The 19,491-nt window shown below is 49.8% G+C and overlaps 1 protein-coding gene across 2 annotated transcripts in view; it reads left to right on the top strand.

The window, feature by feature from the left end:
* The first annotated feature begins 2,116 nt into the window (after nt 1-2,116).
* The window catches only part of RXRB (retinoid X receptor beta), a 43,182-nt gene continuing 25,807 nt past the window's right edge, over nt 2,117-19,491 (top strand). The window contains exons 1-4 of one of the 2 annotated variants that reach the window (XM_066581297.1): nt 2,117-2,332; nt 4,932-5,167; nt 17,948-18,101; nt 18,989-19,168. In XM_066581297.1, the coding sequence (XP_066437394.1) occupies nt 2,317-2,332; nt 4,932-5,167; nt 17,948-18,101; nt 18,989-19,168 (586 nt within the window). In that variant the 5' untranslated portion in view covers nt 2,117-2,316. The remainder of the gene's footprint in view (nt 2,333-4,931; nt 5,168-17,947; nt 18,102-18,988; nt 19,169-19,491) is intronic. The other variant, XM_066581298.1, reaches the window with a different exon arrangement.

Raw genomic sequence — 19,491 nt, 5'->3', positions numbered from 1 at the left:
CTTGAAATTTGGCACGAGCATTGATTATGTCATAAATAGGAAAAGTTAATGGGTCCCAACTCGATTATTAAATTCTAAGCGCAAAAGAATTAGCGTCCAAATTTAATGTACGGAATCTAATTCTCTCACTTCCCGATGTCATTAAAACTTGAAATTTGGCACGAGCATTGATTATGTCATAAATAGGAAAAGCTAATGGGTCCCAACTCAAACATTCAATTCTAAGCGCAAAAGAATTAGCGTCCAAATTTTACGTATGGAATCTAATTCTCTCACTTCCTGATGTCATCTCTATCTATAAAAGTCTGTCTGTCTGTGCTTTATGCATTACTACACCATTCATCGAATCGCCATGAAACTTTGGGAAGTTGTTGAGTACACTCCTGGGAAGATTACTGGCATAGTACAACTGTCCTACGATAGGTGGCGTGCGTGCGAGCATCGTCGACAGTTATGCCCCCCAGAAAAAGATCGTTTGATTTCCATCTCAAGCACGAAAGCAAAAGGCATTACGATCAACGGGATGAGTGTTCAACCACAAAATGATGCATCCGCCGAACGTTTCGCAAGACAATTGCTGGAAATTGAGAATGCTGAGGTAAAATGAAAGCTGTGCTGTGATTGGTTGCTATTTCTTATATTAATGAGGTTACATGAAAGCTGTGCTGTGATTTGTTGCTATTTCTTATACTACTGAGGTTACATGAAAGCTGCGCTGTGATAGGTTGTTATCTAGATATATAAAAAACGAATGTATGTCTGTCTTCGCAGCAACGCGCGACGGGTAAGCTAGTTTTATAATAAAAACATCTACAGGCTGTAACTCAGGATCAGTGCGGGATAGGTAATGTATGCACAGTGACTACAGCAGCAGAATAGTGAGCGCAGCTCTGGAGTATAATACAGGGTGTAACTCAGGATCATTGCGGGATAGGTAATGTATGCACAGTGACTACAGCAGCAGAATAGTGAGTGCAGCTTTGGAGTGTAAGGCCCCCTGCACACGGGCGGGAATTCCGTGGCGGGATTTCCCGCAGAATTTCTGCCTGTGCCCGCCTGCATAGGATTGCATTAGAAAACGCAATGCTATGCAGACGGACGCGATTTGTCCGCATGAAAACACACGCGGAAAACAAATCACGGCATATTCTATTTCTGTGCGAGTCTTGTAGAGGCCTGCACAGAAACGTCAGTGGTGACGGGGCGCCTCCGCTCTGCGCATGTGTCGGCGTATAGCAGAAAACAGAAGACGCCGCAGGTGAGCCGCAGGCCTCTGCAGCGGCATGGGTCCGCATTCCGTCTGCAGGCGGCCTAATACAGGATGTAACTCAGGAGCAGTACAGGATAAGTAATGTATGTACACAGTGACTCCACCAGCAGAATAGTGAGTGCAGCTCTGGAGTATAATACAGGATGTAACTCAGGAGCAGTAATAAGTAATGTATGTGCACAGTGACTCCATCAGCAGAATAGTGACCGCAGCTCTGGAGTATAATGCAGGATGTAACTCAGGAGCAGTAATAAGTAATGTATGTGCACAGTGACTCCATCAGCAGAATAGTGACCGCAGCTCTGGAGTATAATACAGGATGTAACTCAGGAGCAGTAATAAGTAATGTATGTACACAATGACTGCACTATGCTATAACTGGAAGCAGCAGGTGATGTCCAGGTTGCAGCACTAGTGGATGTCACCTGGGTGACCTTCCCACCTGTTTCAGGTGAGCACTGTAGGCCCCGCCCCTCAGATGTCAGACGTTACAGCTTAATTTCTACACCCTAAAGGAACACAAATAGAGCTATCCATATATGGAAACTGGAAGTTCCGCCATCTTTCTCCTCTCAGACGTCCCTGGCCTCTTGTAACCTGCTCGGCGCCATCTTTCCACACCTTTTGTCTTGAGGTCACATCAGGTCAGTTTATCACCGCATATCCCATCTTGCTACACCCGCGCTTCTCCCGTCAGGGCGCCGTCTCTCGGCTGTCGGCCGTCTCCGTCCGGGGGTCTCCGTCTGATAACTCGCTTTGTGTTCTGTTCGTCGGCTCAGTTCAGCGCTATAAGCAGCGGCCACGCCCCCAGTGTAGGGTGTCCCAAGATGGCGACACTTCCGCTTCCTCGCTATTCTGGGGCCGCGGGGGCCGCTGGGAGAGTTGGTGGCTGCGGTCCGTGCGGGGTGACCGCAGGAGACCCCGGAAACTGCGTCAGTGGCGGCGGCGCCTCATTAGTATGCGGCCTCATTAACATAATGTTGTGTGTGTAGAGAGGAGGCCGGAGCTGCGAGCGGCGACACACCGAGCTGTGCGGCCTGGACGGGATGGGGGACAGCAGGGGTGAGTGCGGCCGGGAGGAGGGGACGACACTGAGTGCTGTGACTTGTGGGGTGCATATCAGCTGGATACCCTCCATATATACCTGTGTATCCGAGCGCACTTAGTGTATATACCCGCGTATCCCACCGCTCTCCGTATATCTACCTGTGTATCCGAGCGCACTCTGTGTATATACCCGCGTATCCCACCGCTCTCCGTACGTATATACCCGCGTATCCCACCGCTCTCCGTATATATACCTGTGTATCCGAGCGCACTCTGTGTATATACCCGCGTATCCCACCGCTCTCCGTATATATACCTGCGTATCCCACCGCTCTCCGTATATATACCTGTGTATCTGAGCGCACTCTGTGTATATACCCGCATATCCCACCGCTCTCCGCATATATATATATATACCCGCGTATCCCACCCCTCTCCGTATATATATATACACCTGTGTATCCGAGCGCACTCTGTGTATATACCCGCGTATCCCACCGCTCTCCGTATATATATATATATACACATACACCTACACCTGTGTATCCGAGCGCACTCTGTGTATATACCCACGTATCCCACCGCTCTCCGTATATCTACCTGTGTATCCGAGCGCACTCTGTGTATATACCTGCGTATCCCACCGCTCTCCGTATATATATACCTGTGTATCCGAGTGCACTCTGTGTATATACCCGCGTATCCCACCGCTCTCCGTGTGTATATATACCTGTGTATCCGAGCGCACTCTGTGTATATACCCGCGTATCCCACCGCTCTCCGTATATATATACCTGTGTATCCGAGCGCGCACTGTGTATATACCCGCGTATCCCACCGCTCTCCGTATATATACCTGTGTATATACCTGCGTATCCCACCCCTCTCCGTATAGATACACCTCCTTATCCGTCTGGGTTGTGTGTACCCCCACGTATCGGACCGTGTACCCCCGCACGTTCATCTCCCACGTATTTTCACCCGCGGGTCCATCTAGATATACAAGTATCCATCTTTACATACAGGGGGCCGTGGGGAAGCCCCTCCAACTCCGCACTCTTAGCCGCCTCTGTTGCCCGTAGCAGCCAATCACAACAGTGTTCATGTTGGCCCAGGTATAAAAGTTGCGCTGATTGGTTGCAACGGCGGCGGCTTCTATGAGAGTGCAGTGTTTGGGGGGTGTGTGTATCCACATTGGGGTCCCCTCATAAATGTCTGTGGGCGGTGATCTGCTGGTGGGACCCCCATCCTGAGAGCGGGGGGCTGTGTCCGCTGATGAGTAGCTTGAGGTCTGCTGCCCCTATAGATGTGTCCTGAACGCCGGCTGACTTCCCACCAGTGCAGAAACATTTGTCAGTGTTGCAACCGTGAAAAAACTTGACTTATTTCCTTTGCCGGATGCAGCGGACCGTCTGTATCGCTGAGGCTGGTTCGCACAGGGCCGAATTTCAGTGTGGGACGTTGTCACTACCGCCGCGGCTCCAATGCCGGGATCGGCCAGCAAAGTGGACGAGAGTTTGCAAAAATCTCATCCACACGCTGTGGCCGAGCGGCACGAAAACTGACCTGCGGCCCGGCATTCAGTTCCGCAGCATCTCAATTCTTTTGTCGTTTCCACAGCGGTCGCTCTCCTCTCTATGGGGAGAGAAAGCCGCAGCGGAATGGTGACGGCGAAAATCTCTCCAAGACCCACGTCTTATCCCGAGGAAGTCTTGCATTTTTTTCGGTGCAGTTATTGCGAGATTTCAGCGGGATGTCCGTCCTGTGTGACCCCTAACCAATAAACGCGCGTGTAAAACACTATTTTGTGCTGCGGCGCTCTGCCATTTGTTGGGCAGCCTGAAGGGCTCCTGGGACTTTCATCTTGATGACCAATCATTAGTGGTTGATCAGCGGCTCACCTGGCCTCACTATCAGCCTGGACAGCGGGGGGAGCAGATGGCCATGTTGGTGCTGCGTAGCACTCAGTGGGAGCAGTGCCACCAGTTTGTGCTGATGGTAGCCCGGTCATTGGGGGTCATAAGGCTGGCCCCCTGGTGGACCATTACTAGGTCATTGATGGTAAAAGTCCTGCAGATCCCTTCATAGGGCTGATGACGAGTTATAGTATCCGCGCAGTCAGTGAATGGAAGCCGTGCGGCCCAACGGTCCTGTGTTACTTCTATCCTCTGCTTACTGGATGACTGTTGTGCTGCGCAGACACACTGTAGCAGACCCTCAGAGCTCTGCCCGCCGCTTTTGCTGCGCAGACACACTGTAGCAGACCCTCAGAGCTCTGCCCGCCGCTTGTGCTGCGCAGACGCACTGTAGCAGACCCTCAGAGCTCTGCCCGCCGCTTGTGCTGCGCAGACGCACTGTAGCAGACCCTCAGAGCTCTGCCCGCCGCTTGTGCTGCGCAGACGCACTGTAGCAGACCCTCAGAGCTCTGCCCCCCCTGCGCTGACGCACTGTAGCAGACCCTCAGAGCTCTGCCCCCCCTGCGCTGACGCACTGTAGCAGACCCTCAGAGCTCTGCCCCCCCTGCGCTGACGCACTGTAGCAGACCCTCAGAGCTCTGCCCGCTCCTTTTCCTCCTCCAGTAACACTTTTCTGTTTTGTGTGCTCCTTTCTACAGTTTGCCAGAGCCCAGACACCTCCTCGCTGAGCCCACCCTTGGGGCGTCCGCTGAGTGACACCCCTCCTCCCAGCGCCCCCCTGCACCCCTCCATGATTGGATCGGCAATGACCTCCTCGGTGAACTCTCCTCTCGGAAGTCTTGGCTCCCCTTTTCCTGTTATTAATTGTGCTGTGGGCTCCCCTGGCATCCCGGGCACCCCGTCTATTGGGTACGGCCCGGTCAGCAGCCCCCAGGTGAGTGCCCCCTCCAAATCTTATCCTTCCTTGTTCTGCCACCCCTCACTCGAGAATGGTATGGTCCACAGCGAAGGGGCTGCCTTCGTTAAGAAGCGGCTTCACATCTGTCCACAGCGGCTCACCCTATTCACTGCCATACCTGACTTGGCCTGTGGGGAGCTGTGGCACTGTGTTAGGGTGACTACCCACTGCAGTCTTTTTTCACTGCGAAATTCGCAGCATTTTTTTTCTGCATCGGTCTATGGGACTTGTAATGTTAAAATTGCGATTGCGCAAAATCGCAATTTACCGCTGCAGAAAAAAACCGCTGCGAATTTCGCAGTGGAAAAAAACCTGTAGTGGGTAGTCACCCTTGGGTAGAAAGCAGCTATAAATCTGGGCAGTCTCTTTAAAATGCCACTAGGTGATGGTGGCCATGTACAGTGAACCGCTGAGAAGGCTCTTTAGAGGTTTTATGTAAGTGTAGTGTAAAGGGATCCCGGGACGTGACTAGTCAGCGGGTGTTGGTCCTCAGCTGGTTGCCAGGCTGCTGTCAGTGTGGGCGGCGCCAGAGGCAGATAGTGCTGCAGTGGTACTAGAGGTGCGGCTCCCATTGGATGCAACCTCTACAAATGGCACTAGAGACATACACCCCGTGTATACCGGACTAGATGACCTCCTCTGTGGTCTCCTCGGGGGTCTGGCACTAGCACCATGCACTACTTACGGCCCCCCTCAGAGAATAGGGGTATTCAGAACCTCTACTGTAGATGATGTATCGGGATCCCCACTGATCAGCTGTTAGCCCTGACCCTAGCGAACAGCCATGCCAGCAGATGGCGCTGTCAACATTGCAGCAACCTAGTTTAATGCTACCGGCACAGCGTCCAGCTGCCATCTGTGCCACGATGGGCCATTGCAGTACAGACAACACCATCTGCTTCCAGCGCTGTCCACAATGACGGTGGGGGTCCCGAGACGCGGCCCCCCACGAACTACTACTGATGACTGATAGTAAACGTCCTGGGCAACCCCTTTTATGCGAGCCCCGTCAGCCATTCTAAGCACCATAAAGCAAGCTGTAGTCTGTCTGATCCTCGCCTCTGCGGAGTCCCCTAACACGGTACACGCATCTCTAGGGGAGCTGCCAGGGGACCCCGCGGGGATGGGCTGAGTAGGAGGCACTGTTCCCTGGACTCCCCTCATCTAGACTAGTCAGAACCCGATCCCTCTGTAAGCCAACTGCAGATGGAAGCAAGAAGATGTGAAAGCCGAGTATACAGTGCAGATATATTTATTTATTATAGGCTGTATGAGTGCTTGTTTTTTTTCAATGGTACTGTATAATGTACTGAAAAACCTAAAAAAAAATTCTAAGTAGAGAGAAATGGGAAAAAAATGAAATTCCATCATTTTTCGGTGCATCTTGTTTCTACGGCGCACAAACTTTATTCTATGTGTCAGTACGATTACTGCAATACCAAACTTATGTAGTTTTTTGTTTTTTGCTGTACTACTTGTAGTTTTTTTCAAAGATATTAAATTTTTTATAATTACTTTCTGTCTCCATCTTCTGCACACAATGGTTTTTATTTTTCCATCGACATAGTTGTGCGAAGACTTATTTTTTGCGGGACGTCCTGTAGTTGTGTTGGTACCATTTTTGAATACATACGGCTTTTTGATCACTTTTTTTCTTGGAGACTGGGCGACCAAAAAAGCGCACTTCTGGTATTCTTAATTTTTTTTTCTGACGACATTCATCGTTTTTTATTAGTAAGACTTTTTAGTGTTTTTTTTTTCCTTTTTTTTTTTTTTTTTTTAAACACCCCCCCCAGGGGACCACAGCATACGATGCTTTGATCGCTCCTGCAGAATGATGTAATGCCATAACATTACATTATACTGCAATTGGGCAGGCAGTGTATCACGCATACTGCCATGACAGCCCTTTCAGAAGGACCCGGGTGCCATGACATCCACACGGCTCCCTGCAATCTCATTGCAGGAGCGGTACAGGACCCCCGAAACATTGTTCGAAGGATTTAAATCTCACTGTCAGAATTGACAGTGGCATTTAAAAGGTTAACAGCTCCGATGAGCCGCGCGGCTCATCGGAGCTGTTGCCGCCAGGCATAAGAAACAATCAGCACCCGGGATGTATGAAGATAGATTGTCATGCGATCTCTCTTCATCTATAGATCGCCGATACAGGCCGTTAAAAGGCGTATGAGCAGTCACTAAGGGGTTAAAAGGATCCAATTCCTGGTTGTCTTATGGCAAGAGCGGATTGGATTATAATAGAACAGGATTGGATTTTGTCATGTAAACTAGAACTTGGATTCTGTGCTTCTAGTTGGCGGCCTGTTAACTCCATCCTCCCCATGAGACTGTGACCGGCGGTCTTGGTTCAGGTTTGCTCCTCCTCTGATGGCTGTGTACTCAGTGTATGCTGCACCCTCTTTATATGCAGGTTACTGAATTAGGAGCAGAATAATTGGCTAATTTTGCCTTAGTTAGCTCTCTTGATACTGAACGTCTGGGTTTCACTTGTCTCTCCAGCGCTTCTCTTACCAGGCGTTTGTTCAAACATGTTCGACAGCCTTTTAACGCACCCCGTCATTACAATGGTTGAGGAGCTAATAAGAGATGAAACAATACCTCTGCAGTGCCACCTGTTGGATGACAACATTCCTGCAACTTACTGTCTGACCCTTTATACAAGTATTTATAACAATGATTGGGAATTGAAAGCAAAGCCAGACTCCATGCACAGACTGTTGTTTCGGGTGTTTGCCCTTCTTGGTCTGCAGTAGGTTTTGGCTGGGCTAGCGAGAGGTCAGTGATGTTACCCCTCCCGACCCACATCACTCTTAGGCTGCCTGCAGACGGGTGGATCGGATCCGGCGGCGAGGATTTTTGCCGCGGGACCCGACCCGAGCGCCTGCAGGGCCCAACGCGTACTCGCCCGCGGCTCCAGCTGTTTAATGTGCCGGCGGCGGGTGAGTGACATTTCTCTGCGAGCCCCGCACAGAAATAGAACATGCCGCGGTTTGTTTGCCGTGCAGCCAAACCGTGGCCGTCTGCATAGGATTGCGTTTAACTTCCAGCGGTGGAAATCTCACCGCAGAATTTCCGCTCGTGTGCAGGCGCCCTTAAGGAGAGCACTTATAAGGTGAGTGAGGAGCCTTATAAGGCCATTCATACTCCTCTGGGTAATATGCAAATAGGGAGATGGAACAATACCTCTGCAGCGCCACCTATTGGAGGGCAGCATTCCTGTAAGTCAATGTTAGACTCTTTTTATACAAGCCTTGTAACAATGACTGGGAATTGAAAGCCAAGCCAGAATCCAGAAGGAGAAAAGATAGAACTGACCCATCCCAGGCCTCTCGCTAGACCAGCCAGAACCTACTGCACACCGAGGAGGGGCAAGCGCCCCCAAACAGCTGCCGGTGGATTCTTCCTTGGTTGCAGGGGGTGCTCTTCAAATATAATATCTATGTGGTGTGCCCAACCTCAGCATTCATGACCCGTGCGTGTGATGGTTGTTTACCGGCACCCGCTCACCGCAATTTGTATTTAAAATGAACCGTCAGCTGATTTTCGCTTTCCTTTCTGAGAGCGACGCATGGGAGGGGGAGAAGCCGGGCTCTGTGGTCCGGAGCAGGGGAAGTCCTGACAGGAGGGCCGGTGAATCCTGATCACCCGACCACAAGGGCTGCGCGACACCCTGCTGTGAGCGCTGTCAGTCGTGCGTGTAGCTCGGATGCACGATCTCTCCTAGGAGTTCTGACGGGTATGGACCCCACAAATGTCAATCACCAGAGGATTTTGTGCAGATATTTAAGCAGAAAAGGCTTGGATTTCAGTTCTGAAGACTGCAGAATAGTGAATTCAGCTCTGGGGTATAGGACAGGCTTTAACGGGATCAGTATAGGATAAGTAATGTATTTATCTTCTAGTTTGGCCTTATATGTAGATTCATTAGAGTTGCGTTGAAAGACAGGAAAAATGGGCAAATATGAGAATCTGAGCAACTGACAGAGCATCTCTAGCACAGCCAGCCTAGTGGGGGCGTTCCTGGTATATAGTGGTTAGTACCTACTTAAAGTGCTTCTAGGAGGGGGGAACATTGAACGAGCAACAGGGTCCTGGGCTCCCAAGGCTCATTCAGTGCTTCAGTTGCCAAGTTTAAAGTTAAAAGGGTTGTCCCGCTGCCCAAAGTGGATTTTTTTTTTCCATTAATGCCCTGTAATGTGAAAGTACATAGTGCCCACACACACTGCCCCCACATAGCACTCCCACAGTGCCACCCCCCTTCCCCAGTGACCCCTCATAACATAGTGTTCCCACATAACACAGTCCCCCAACATGGTGCTCCCACATAACATGGTGCTCCCCCAGTGACCCCACATAACATAATGATCCCACATAACACAGTGCCCCCACATGCTGCTCCCACAGTGCCCCACATGGTGCTCCTACATATTGCTCCCACAGTGCCTCCACAGTCGCCCACCCACAGTGCCCCCCGCATAACATAGTGCACTCACAGTGCACCCACATAACATAGTGCACCCACATGGCGCCCCCACAGTCCGCCACATGGTGCCCTCGCATAACATAGTGCCCCCACAGTGCCCCACATGGTGCTCCTATATAGTGCCCCCATAATAGTAGCCACCGCAGCATCAGTGCCCTCTCTATATTAGCCACAGTGGTGCCCCCAACAGGAGGAGCCACAGTGGTGCCCCCAACAGGAGGAGCCACAGTGGTGCCCCCAACAGGAGGAGCCACAGCAGGAATGGTGCCCCTGCAGGAGGAGCCACAGCAGTATTTAGTATGTTTATAGGCAGCCTCCCGGGGGTCTAAACGCCCTGTCTAGACCCCCGGGAGGCTACCTATAAACATACTGCAACTTCGAGTCCTCTTCCTCCTCCTTCAGCACTTTGCTCATCAGTTGAGAGGTCTTCCAGTACGGGTTCAGACCAACAACGCGACAAACTACCAGGGTGGAAGAGACAGTGTGACAGTCGTGTCGGAAGTGTCAAAAACTCTGTCCTGGGCCGAGGAACATCTGTTGGCTCTCTCGGCAAATCACATTCCTGGGGTGAACAACTGGGTGGCTGACGACCTCACGGTTGCCCCGGGGGAGTGGGAACTGCATCCCCAAGTATTTTGGTTGATATGCCGCACGTGGGGCAAGCCAGATGTTGATCTGGTGGCCTCCAGGTTCAACCATAGATTACCGGCCCTTGTGACCTGATCTGGGATCCCCTAGGTTGCACGGTAGACGCCCTTGTGATCCGGTGGGAGGGATTCTGGTTCCCATACGCATTCTCTTCATTCCCCTTAATACTGCGACTGCTCAAGAAAATCGGGCAGGAGGGCCTTCCAGTTATCCTTGTGGCTCCAGATTGGCCACGCAGAGCATGGTATGTGGAGCTCATCTACCTCCTAGTCGACGCTCAATGGTGCTTTCGATCAGACCTTGTCTCTCAAGGACCCCTCTGGGTTCCAATTTGTCCATGCTACATTTAACGACATGGATGTTGAGGCCACGGTCTTAAGAACTCACAGCTTTGGAAAGTTGGTCATCCAGACTATAATAAAGGCTAGGAAGCCGCCTTCATTCAATGTCTATCATCGGGTATGAAGGAGAATCTTCCTCTGGTGCCAGCAGCGGAAGGCTCATCCTATGCGTTTCTCTCTACTTCGGGTTCTATGATGAGCGGTCGGGATTGGGCCTTAGTTACTTAAAAGGACAGCGTCGTCTTGCCTCAAGGTCAGCTGTCCGCACCTCCCTATTGTTCCTCGGTACCTCCGTGGGACCTAAACTTGGTGCTGATGGCATTACAATATCACCCCTTTGAACCACTGAAGGAGGTTCCTATGTCTCTTGACATGGAAGGTTGCCTTCTTGGTGGCCATTACGTCCATTTGCAGGGTATCTTGAGTTGGCAGCTCCCTTGGCTAAACCATTGTTTACCGTCCTCCATCGTGATAGGCTGGTATTACGACTTATTTCATCGTTTCTTTCTAAGGTGGTATCAGCCTTCCACCTTAATGAGAAAATCCTCCTCCCCTCCTTTTGCACTGCCGCTGATGATCCGAGGTTACAGGCCCTGCACATGCTGGGTGTGGAGTTTTAAGATTTATCTCTCACGGTTTGCCTCTCTTAGGTGTTCCGATTTTTTTCTTTTTTTCTTTTTTTTAAGAACAACATACATGAGCAGGTCATAACAATTACAAAAAGATCTTGGTCGCATAATATACATTTCCATTACAGTAATAGATATCCAGGTAAGCTTTTTTTTTTTTTTTTCTTCCCATTATTCCCCCTCCCCTAACAATCAACAAACATAATACCATATTATAAAAACTGTAAATATTTAACTGTAGCATTTAAACTAGCCCACAGTGAATCCCCCCTGCAACCACCTCCCCTCATATAACCTTTAAGGCTCCCAGCTGATGCACGTCGTCCTGGCTGTAGTACCACGTTGTGTTGGTGAATTGGGTCATGCACTCCTTGATTTTGCTAGGGCTAAGAATACACACACCCCTACCTTGGATCAGCTTTTGAGCTCCTCTCCAGTAATTTTGGATCATAGAACAATGCCATATACCGTGTAAAAAGTCAGACTTTGGTTGGGAGCATCTAGAACAAGCTTGTAGCCTTGCTGGACCATTGGGATTCTCTGGCTTGTCAAACCCATATATAGCTCCATGAATTATCTTAAAGTAGGTTTCCCTCCATCTCTCACCACCCTCCTCACAGAAGTCCAACTCTCAATTATTCCCTTGGGTAGCTCTGGATCTTGGAGCGCTCGTGCCCATTTTTTGAATAAGCTGGCGTTGTTCTTCATCCCCCATCCCTCTCTAAATTTGGTATACAATTTTGAAATTGAGTGTTAATATGAGTAATCTTTTTACCAAGATATCTATTGGGTTGAGTATTGCTTCCCTGGCTACGCCAGCTATTCTTTCCCGGAGGAAACTGCGTACTTGTGCGAATGGTAGGAAGTGGGACACAGGTAAACCGTATTCTTCACACATTTCTCTAAAAGTCTTATATCTGGGGCGTTCTGGGTGAAACAGATGGTGAACTTTCATAATCCCTTTATGCAGCCATATTTTGAACATTTTGTTTTCCCTCCCCTCAAATTCTGGGTGTTGCCACAAGTCCATGTGTTTGGAGATTTTAAACAAAAAACCGTAAGCCTTGCGAATTTTTCCAGGCTGCTATGGTGTCTTTTGCTATAATAGTTCTTCCATTCTATTGGGAGACTAGTGTAGCTTGTATGTAGCAGGATATTTAGACTCCATGGGGTAAACAGTTCTGCTTCTAGGTCGGTATTCGATTAGTCATTTGAGCCCCATAGCCAAAGAGTGTCTTATGAGGCTATCCACATTATATAACCGAATATCTGGAAAATTAAGTCCCCTTCTACTTTTGGGTAGCATCAATTTTTTTTCAAGGCTGTGCGCGGTCTCTTACGAGACCACAAAAAGGCCACGAAAGCCGAGTGCAGTTTCCCCAGGTCTCTTCTCTGGAGTAATAGTGGTATTGCCTGCAATAGGTAGGGCAGTCTTGGACGGCTAACCATTTTTATCAGGCGGCACCGGCCCATGAAGGAGAGCAGGAGATTGCTCCACCTATCTAACTTCTTTATTATTTGGAGTATTGTTGGGGGATAGTTCAATGTGTAGAGCGACTCTGGCCTCTTGCCTATCTTTATACCCAGATATTTGCTATACTAACAGGGCAGCTGTTGAAATCTGTGGCGGTAATTTGGCTCTGGGGAAAAATAGCCAACAATTCGCATTTAGTAGTGTTTACTTTAAAACACGACAGTTTCCCGAAAGCTTCTAACAAGGCAAAAACGTGCGGCAAATCAGATTTTGGTCGGTAGAGTGCTATCAAGATATCGTTCGCCAATAACATGGTTTTTACTGTTCTATCCCGGACACTTATGCCCTCAATCCTAATATTGCTCTCTAGCTTTCGTGGTAGTGGTTCAATTGCCAGATGAAAGTGGTGTCAGCGGGGCAGCCTTGCCTACTACCTTTCTGTAAAGGGAACCTCAGGAATAGAAAACCTGGTGTATTAATTTGCACTTGTGGAGAAGAGTAAAGCTTCCACAGATAGGAGCCCATCCTGTTCATCACCTCCCCTAACCAAGACCATTAGACATTATCAAATGCCTATTCCCCATCTATCGTGAGAAGGGCCGGGGAAGGGTGAGCCGTCGTGTGTAACTTAATATCGTCAAGGATGGTCAAGATCTTCCGTATGTTTATAATGGCCAGGTGTCCTTTTGTAAATCTTGTCTGCATTGGGGAAATTATATGGGGCTTGATGGTGGCTAGGCGATCTGCCATAATTTCGGCCATCAATTTTAAGTCACTATTGATTAGAGAAATTGGTCTATATGACTTAGATTCTGAGGGGTCCTTACCGGGTTTGGGTAGCAGCTTAAAATGAGCTATATTCATGTCGGAGGGGGTTGGGTTGTCCCGCATATACCCGTTGAATAGTCTCAAGTAATGGGGTCGTCTGGTCTTTTAATATTTTAAAGAATTCCCCTGTATACCCGTCTGGTCCCAGAGCTTTATTATTTCCCTTTTTTTTGATACTCTATAATTTCCAATTGGGACACAGGTGAATTTAGTACTGTGCATTGTTCCTCAGTCAATGTGGGCCAGGATATGTCCGAAAATAGGTCTTCCCCTGAGACTGTATTCGATTGTGATTGAGAGTAGAGTTTTGGGTAGAACTCAAAGAATATATTATTAATTTTGGGGGAAATGAGATAAAAGGAAAAAAACCTCAGCGCTCGCACCGTAGAGTAGGTAGAAATAGAGTATACTGAAGAGATTAAGGTTATATCACTTACTTCAGGGAGGCGCCTTTTGGGTAGGCGCCTCCTAATCCAAATAGGCGTATCAAATATGGTGCCGATCAACAATGATGAACAGGTTCCACGATTTTAATAAAATAGAATAAAATATAATACACAACGCGTTTCGGCCGCACGGCCTTTTTCACTTTTTCCTTTTATCTCATTTATATCTTCCTCCTTCATGCCATGATCGGAGTTTCCCTCTAGCCGCTCTCTCTTATGAGATTGTTTACAGCACCTAGGAATATTCGTCTTCACCTGGCAATCAAGACCCCTCACCTACTACACTTTTCAGTATCCTTCCAGTGAGCGCCAAATCCTTATTCATCACTTATTAATTTTGGGGGGATGGGAATGCGATTTTTTTTTTTTTCTTTTTTTTTTTTTTTTTTTTTTCCCCCCTGCCGAATCCTTCAGTCATGTGATATTAGATATCTGAAAAGGCCCTATTGCTAAATTGACCTGCCTTGTTCCCATATTCTGATTTCTCTTTGTCATCTCGGAGGGTCCGAAATGCAGGCGGTACTGGTGTACTATGTCGCCACCGGAAGTAAGGGTGGCGACATAATACACCTGTCAAAAAACTGTTTCACGCCCTCACCTTCTGATTGGCTGGGGGCGGAGGACTGCGGCGAGGCTGGGAGCGTAGCCAGCGAGTGGTGTTGGGCGGAGGCTGGCAGCAGCGGCGCTGGCACGGAGGACAGCGTCAAGTTACACACGCCACAAGCAGACAGTGGGCACAGTGGAAGCGGCGTCAGCAGAGGGACAGCGCACCGCAGTTTTGAGTGAGCCGCATGCCAAACAGCTGGCAACTGGCAAGGAATACAGAGCCGGTGGCAGGGCGGCCCGCAGCGAGCACTGACTGATAGCTGCAGTGTGTGGATGTAGTTTTGTCTGCCGTTCCCGGTTAGGGTGAGGGGTTACGTTTCCGGTTAGGCTTGGCTTATTTTGCAGTAAATGATGCCATGTTCCAGCAAATAAGCTAAGGCTAATAGGAAAAATAACCCCTCACCCTAACCAGGAACGGCAGACAAAACTTCATCCACACGCTCCTACCACCTTCAAGCATTGAGCCAATAGGGGGGTGTGAGGGGCATTCCTCCTGTCAAACCCCTAGCTTCCTGTAGCGTCAAGGTACACCAGCGGGACCTCCCTTCTTTAACCTGCTGAAGCTGGGCGGGACCCCCCTCCCTGTCTTTAACCTGCTGAAGCTGGGTGGCATCCCACCCCCCTCCCCCCTGTCTTTTACATCCGCTGTACCTGGGTGGGACCCTGACGCCAGTGTGGTTCAAATAAGATCTTCAGCCTAGTGGAGGTTAAGTACCATCTTGGCTATAATCTCCGCATGTGCTCGGGCGTCGTGTACCCGCTGGGAGGAATGGAAACGCATTGGTTGTTACTGATGTGCCCCGATGACCACCACACTGCAAACTGTCTATCCTCTCCCTCAGAGTCCATGACTTTTGTTCTCCAGCTGGTGGTGGACTACAAGTCCCAGCTGTATCAGTCATCCAGAACGGATAGCTTTTCCACTGTTGGGAACTCCTTACCTGACTATCTGACCGGAGGTCACAGGATGGTGTCCTGCAGCCACTAGTACAAAAAGAAGCAGGGTCAGGCAGCAAGTTAGGTGCTTAAAGATTTTAATGCATAAGCATCAGTTATAAACACCTCATAGCCATAAAAATAGCGACGTTTCGACCCTAGACAAAACGGGTCTTTGTCAAGCCAAAGGGGCTTCTTTTTGGACTTGACACATTGGGATTTCTGTGGATTCAATCCCTTTTTCAGGTGAGCAGCTATTTCCTTTGGAAGGGTCCCCCTATATGGTTGGTGAGTGCTGCTGTATCCCTCAGTCTTCACCTGCAGCCACTAGTAGACTGACGGCCGCTGCCGGGACTGTCTGTTCTTTGCTACTGTAGTAAACTGTGACGTGGAGAGCAGCGCCGAGAGGCCGGCAGTTGTGGGAAGGTGGCCATTGCGCTAGTTGTAATTGATGGGCCTAAACTCTTCTGCTGTTTGCAGTTTCTGGGGCGCATTGGCAACCATTTTGTTCATTATCTGGGGTCTTGTCATTAACCTGCGACATCTGAAGACCTCCCGTCTGGTGCGACCCCCCCCCCCCCCCACATAGGAGCTACTTTAGGCCATGATGGGGGTCCGATCACATGAGACATCACAGCTTGCCGCAGACTGGTTAATGCCCATGCTGCCCCTTGTCTAGCAATGGTCACATGAGGGTCAGAACTTGGTCATAGGGCAATAGAAGAAGACGGTCTGGTCTGATGAATCGCGTTTTCTTTTACATCATGTGGACAGCCAGGTGTGTGCGTCACTTACCTGCAAAGAGATGGCCCCAGGATGTACTATGGGAAGAAGAGAGGCCGGTGGAGACAGTCAAGTGCTCTGGGAAGCCTTGTGGCAGCGCCCCCTCTCTGCAGAGCATTGCACCTGGCCATACTGCAAAGAATTGTTCAGGAATGGGTAAACGTGGCATAGCGTTCAAGGGGATGACTTGTCCTACAGAGTGAGCATCCCTGGGAAATGCTGGCAATGCGGGTCTGGTCCATGCAGGGTACATCAGGTAACTTACAGGGCTTAAATCTGCACTGGGAACAAGCAGACCACGTTCGCTCCCTACATTGACACTTTTGTGCTGAGAAAGTTCTCTAAGGTACTGGCCATTAGGAGGCGCCTTTCTTTTTAACTTGCTGAACTCTGCCCGTTGTAATCCCTTCACTTGACTAGTAGGGGAAGGGGTGTTGTCTCATGCTGTCTATAGAAACCTATGAAGAGGGGAAGGAGCTACTGCAGAGGGAGATGAAAGCAGAGACACTTGCACAGGTGCTGCTGCAGCTAATAGTAGTTGGCTTGTGTCACTGCTACTGGAATGACATCTACACTGCTCATTACTGCTGTATAAGGCTCTCCATGCTGCAGTTACTTATAAGTCTGTGCTTCGGAGAGAAGATGTCCCTCTCACTTATGTGCATTATGTATGGGAAACTTCCATAGCCGCTGGTCTCCACCCACCAGCTCAGGAGAGACTGGGAATTACAGCCTGTAGAGGGGAGAATTGGTGATAAATGCAGAATACAAGTCATACAGTGGGCAGATATGGGGCTAGTAATCACTGCGACACCTCAGTGTATTCTTCCGTTATCTGATTGTGTGGGCACTAGAGATGAGCGAACGTACTCATTTAGGGAGATTTCGCAATCGAGCATCGCTTTTTTTCGAGTAACTGACTACTCGGGCGAAAAGATGCGGGGGGTTGCAGAGGGGAGTGGGGGGGGGGGGAGCTCCGCACGCTTTAAAGGGGTTGTGTGAGGAAGAGTTTAACACCCAAAAGATGTGTAAAATAAATGCTTACACGCCTGTCAGCACTGCCCTGCCGAGGTCTGGAGACCGTCTCCTGCTGTAGTGGAAGTCAGGTGACCTCTTCAGCCAATCAGAGGCATCCTGAACACTTGTCATGGTGCCCAAAATATGATTGCTGATGCCAGGAGTTCAGTAGGTGACGCTGCAGCCCCTGATAGGCTGCAGTAGTCACCTGACTTCTGGCAACCATCCGCGGTGGAGGATTGGACAGCGAGAGCCCGGTGGACTGAAGACCGCTGAGTATGCGGTCTTTATATTTTATCTCCTGTCCCCCCCCGATAAATATTTTGTTCACATGCAGCACCTTTTAAAGCATCTGCTGCCAACCTGGTGTGCCAGGGGGCACCTTCACTGTTCTCGTTGACCCTTGGTGGCACGGAAGGGATCTACACCTTGTTACGCAGGGGGCTCTAGTGATATGACTGCTGGTGGCGCGCTCTGTGGTAGATAAACACTTCAGCGCTCACACTTACTTTATATACAAGTAATGTTACGTTTCCTTCTATAGATTAATTCCACAGTGAACCTCTCTGGCCTGCATCCTGTCAGCTCCTCTGAAGACGTGAAGCCTCCTCTGGGCATGAGAGTCATGAGCGGGCACCCCAACGGAGGGACGCCAAGTGGGAAGAGGCTGTGCGCCATCTGCGGAGACCGCTCCTCGGGTAAGGGCTGCTGCGTGCCATTATGAGGTGTTGTAGCACCTCTGCCCGCTTGCATCTACTGACTTCCAGTGCCGCCAGTTTGCAGTAAATCTGCCGCTATAGTAAACTATAATGTATGGCCTATTGGGGTCTGCACTATAGTCCGGGGGTCACGGGCTGACGGTGTCTTCTGTTTCCACATTAAGTGACATCAAGGACCCCACCAAATTGTCCAGAGGACGATCTGTGCACCCTAGACGCCCCCACAGCAGGCCCATGTAGCAGTAGAGTCCGCACACTGATAACTTCCATGCTCTTGCCTGCACTGGATTGGGGCTTATGCCCACAGTCAGGCTCCACCTCCCGGGGATAGTAGCAGCAGAGCCCATGTAGATTAACCTTGGTCTGCACCTTACAGGGTCTTGCATGCTTGTTATAGGGTTGGACCCATAGGAGGCTCCTAGCCCAAGTGTGGCCGCCCCGGGGATTGATGGTGGTAGCAGTTGGCTGCAGTTCTCTGGTATCTTCTGCACTGGAGTCAGTTTGTATGTCACGTTCACCCAGTGTGTTTTATTTGGGGCGTTCCTTGTAGCCTAGAGGAGTGTAAGCACCAAACCCGGCACTGGGTGCACGTGGCTGCCAATCACTGTTTCGGGAGCAGCCAACAAAGCAGGTGTAGCTCGTTAGCTGCAGGAGTGTAGCCACTTGTGGGAGAGGAGGAACGGCAAGAGACTTCCTAAGGAGATAGCTGATGCTGCCGTCTGGAAGTTGTAATCCTCCTGCTGCCAGAACACACATGCAGATTGCATTATACTGCCAATAGAAGTGTCTGCAGTTATTACTTGGCGTAGCCCATACTGGCTGGCATCGCACTCGTTGCCATTTATCACCTCGCTTGTGTCTTGCAGGGAAGCATTATGGCGTGTACAGCTGCGAGGGCTGCAAGGGGTTCTTCAAACGCACCATCCGCAAGGACCTGACCTACACCTGCCGGGACAACAAGGACTGTACGGTGGACAAGAGACAGCGGAACCGCTGCCAGTACTGCCGCTATCAGAAGTGTCTGGCCACTGGCATGAAGAGGGAGGGTACGTCTGCGCCTCATCAGTTCTGTGTCGCTGCCATACAAACAGACAATATGTTATATCACGGATTATTCAGATGGACGCTGATCCAGGGATTAGGCCTCTTTCACATGGGTGACAGCGATACCGCAGCTTTGTACACGCGATTATGTAGCGACAGTGATGTTTTTTTCTTGTGAAATAATCTCGCTGCTGCCCGTGATTTTCTCGCACGATGAAGTCTGATGATTTTATCACAAGAAAGTTTATAGGAGTTTTATAATGTTAAAATCACAAATTCATGCGATGCGCTAAGCAAGGAGGTTCCGTATCGAAACATGCGCTAC

Source organism: Eleutherodactylus coqui, chromosome 10 (genome assembly GCF_035609145.1).
Source record: "Eleutherodactylus coqui strain aEleCoq1 chromosome 10, aEleCoq1.hap1, whole genome shotgun sequence".
NCBI classification, from domain to species: domain Eukaryota; kingdom Metazoa; phylum Chordata; class Amphibia; order Anura; family Eleutherodactylidae; genus Eleutherodactylus; species Eleutherodactylus coqui.
Note: the sequence above shows the minus strand (reverse complement) of the source record. Positions and strands in the feature narration are given on the sequence as shown.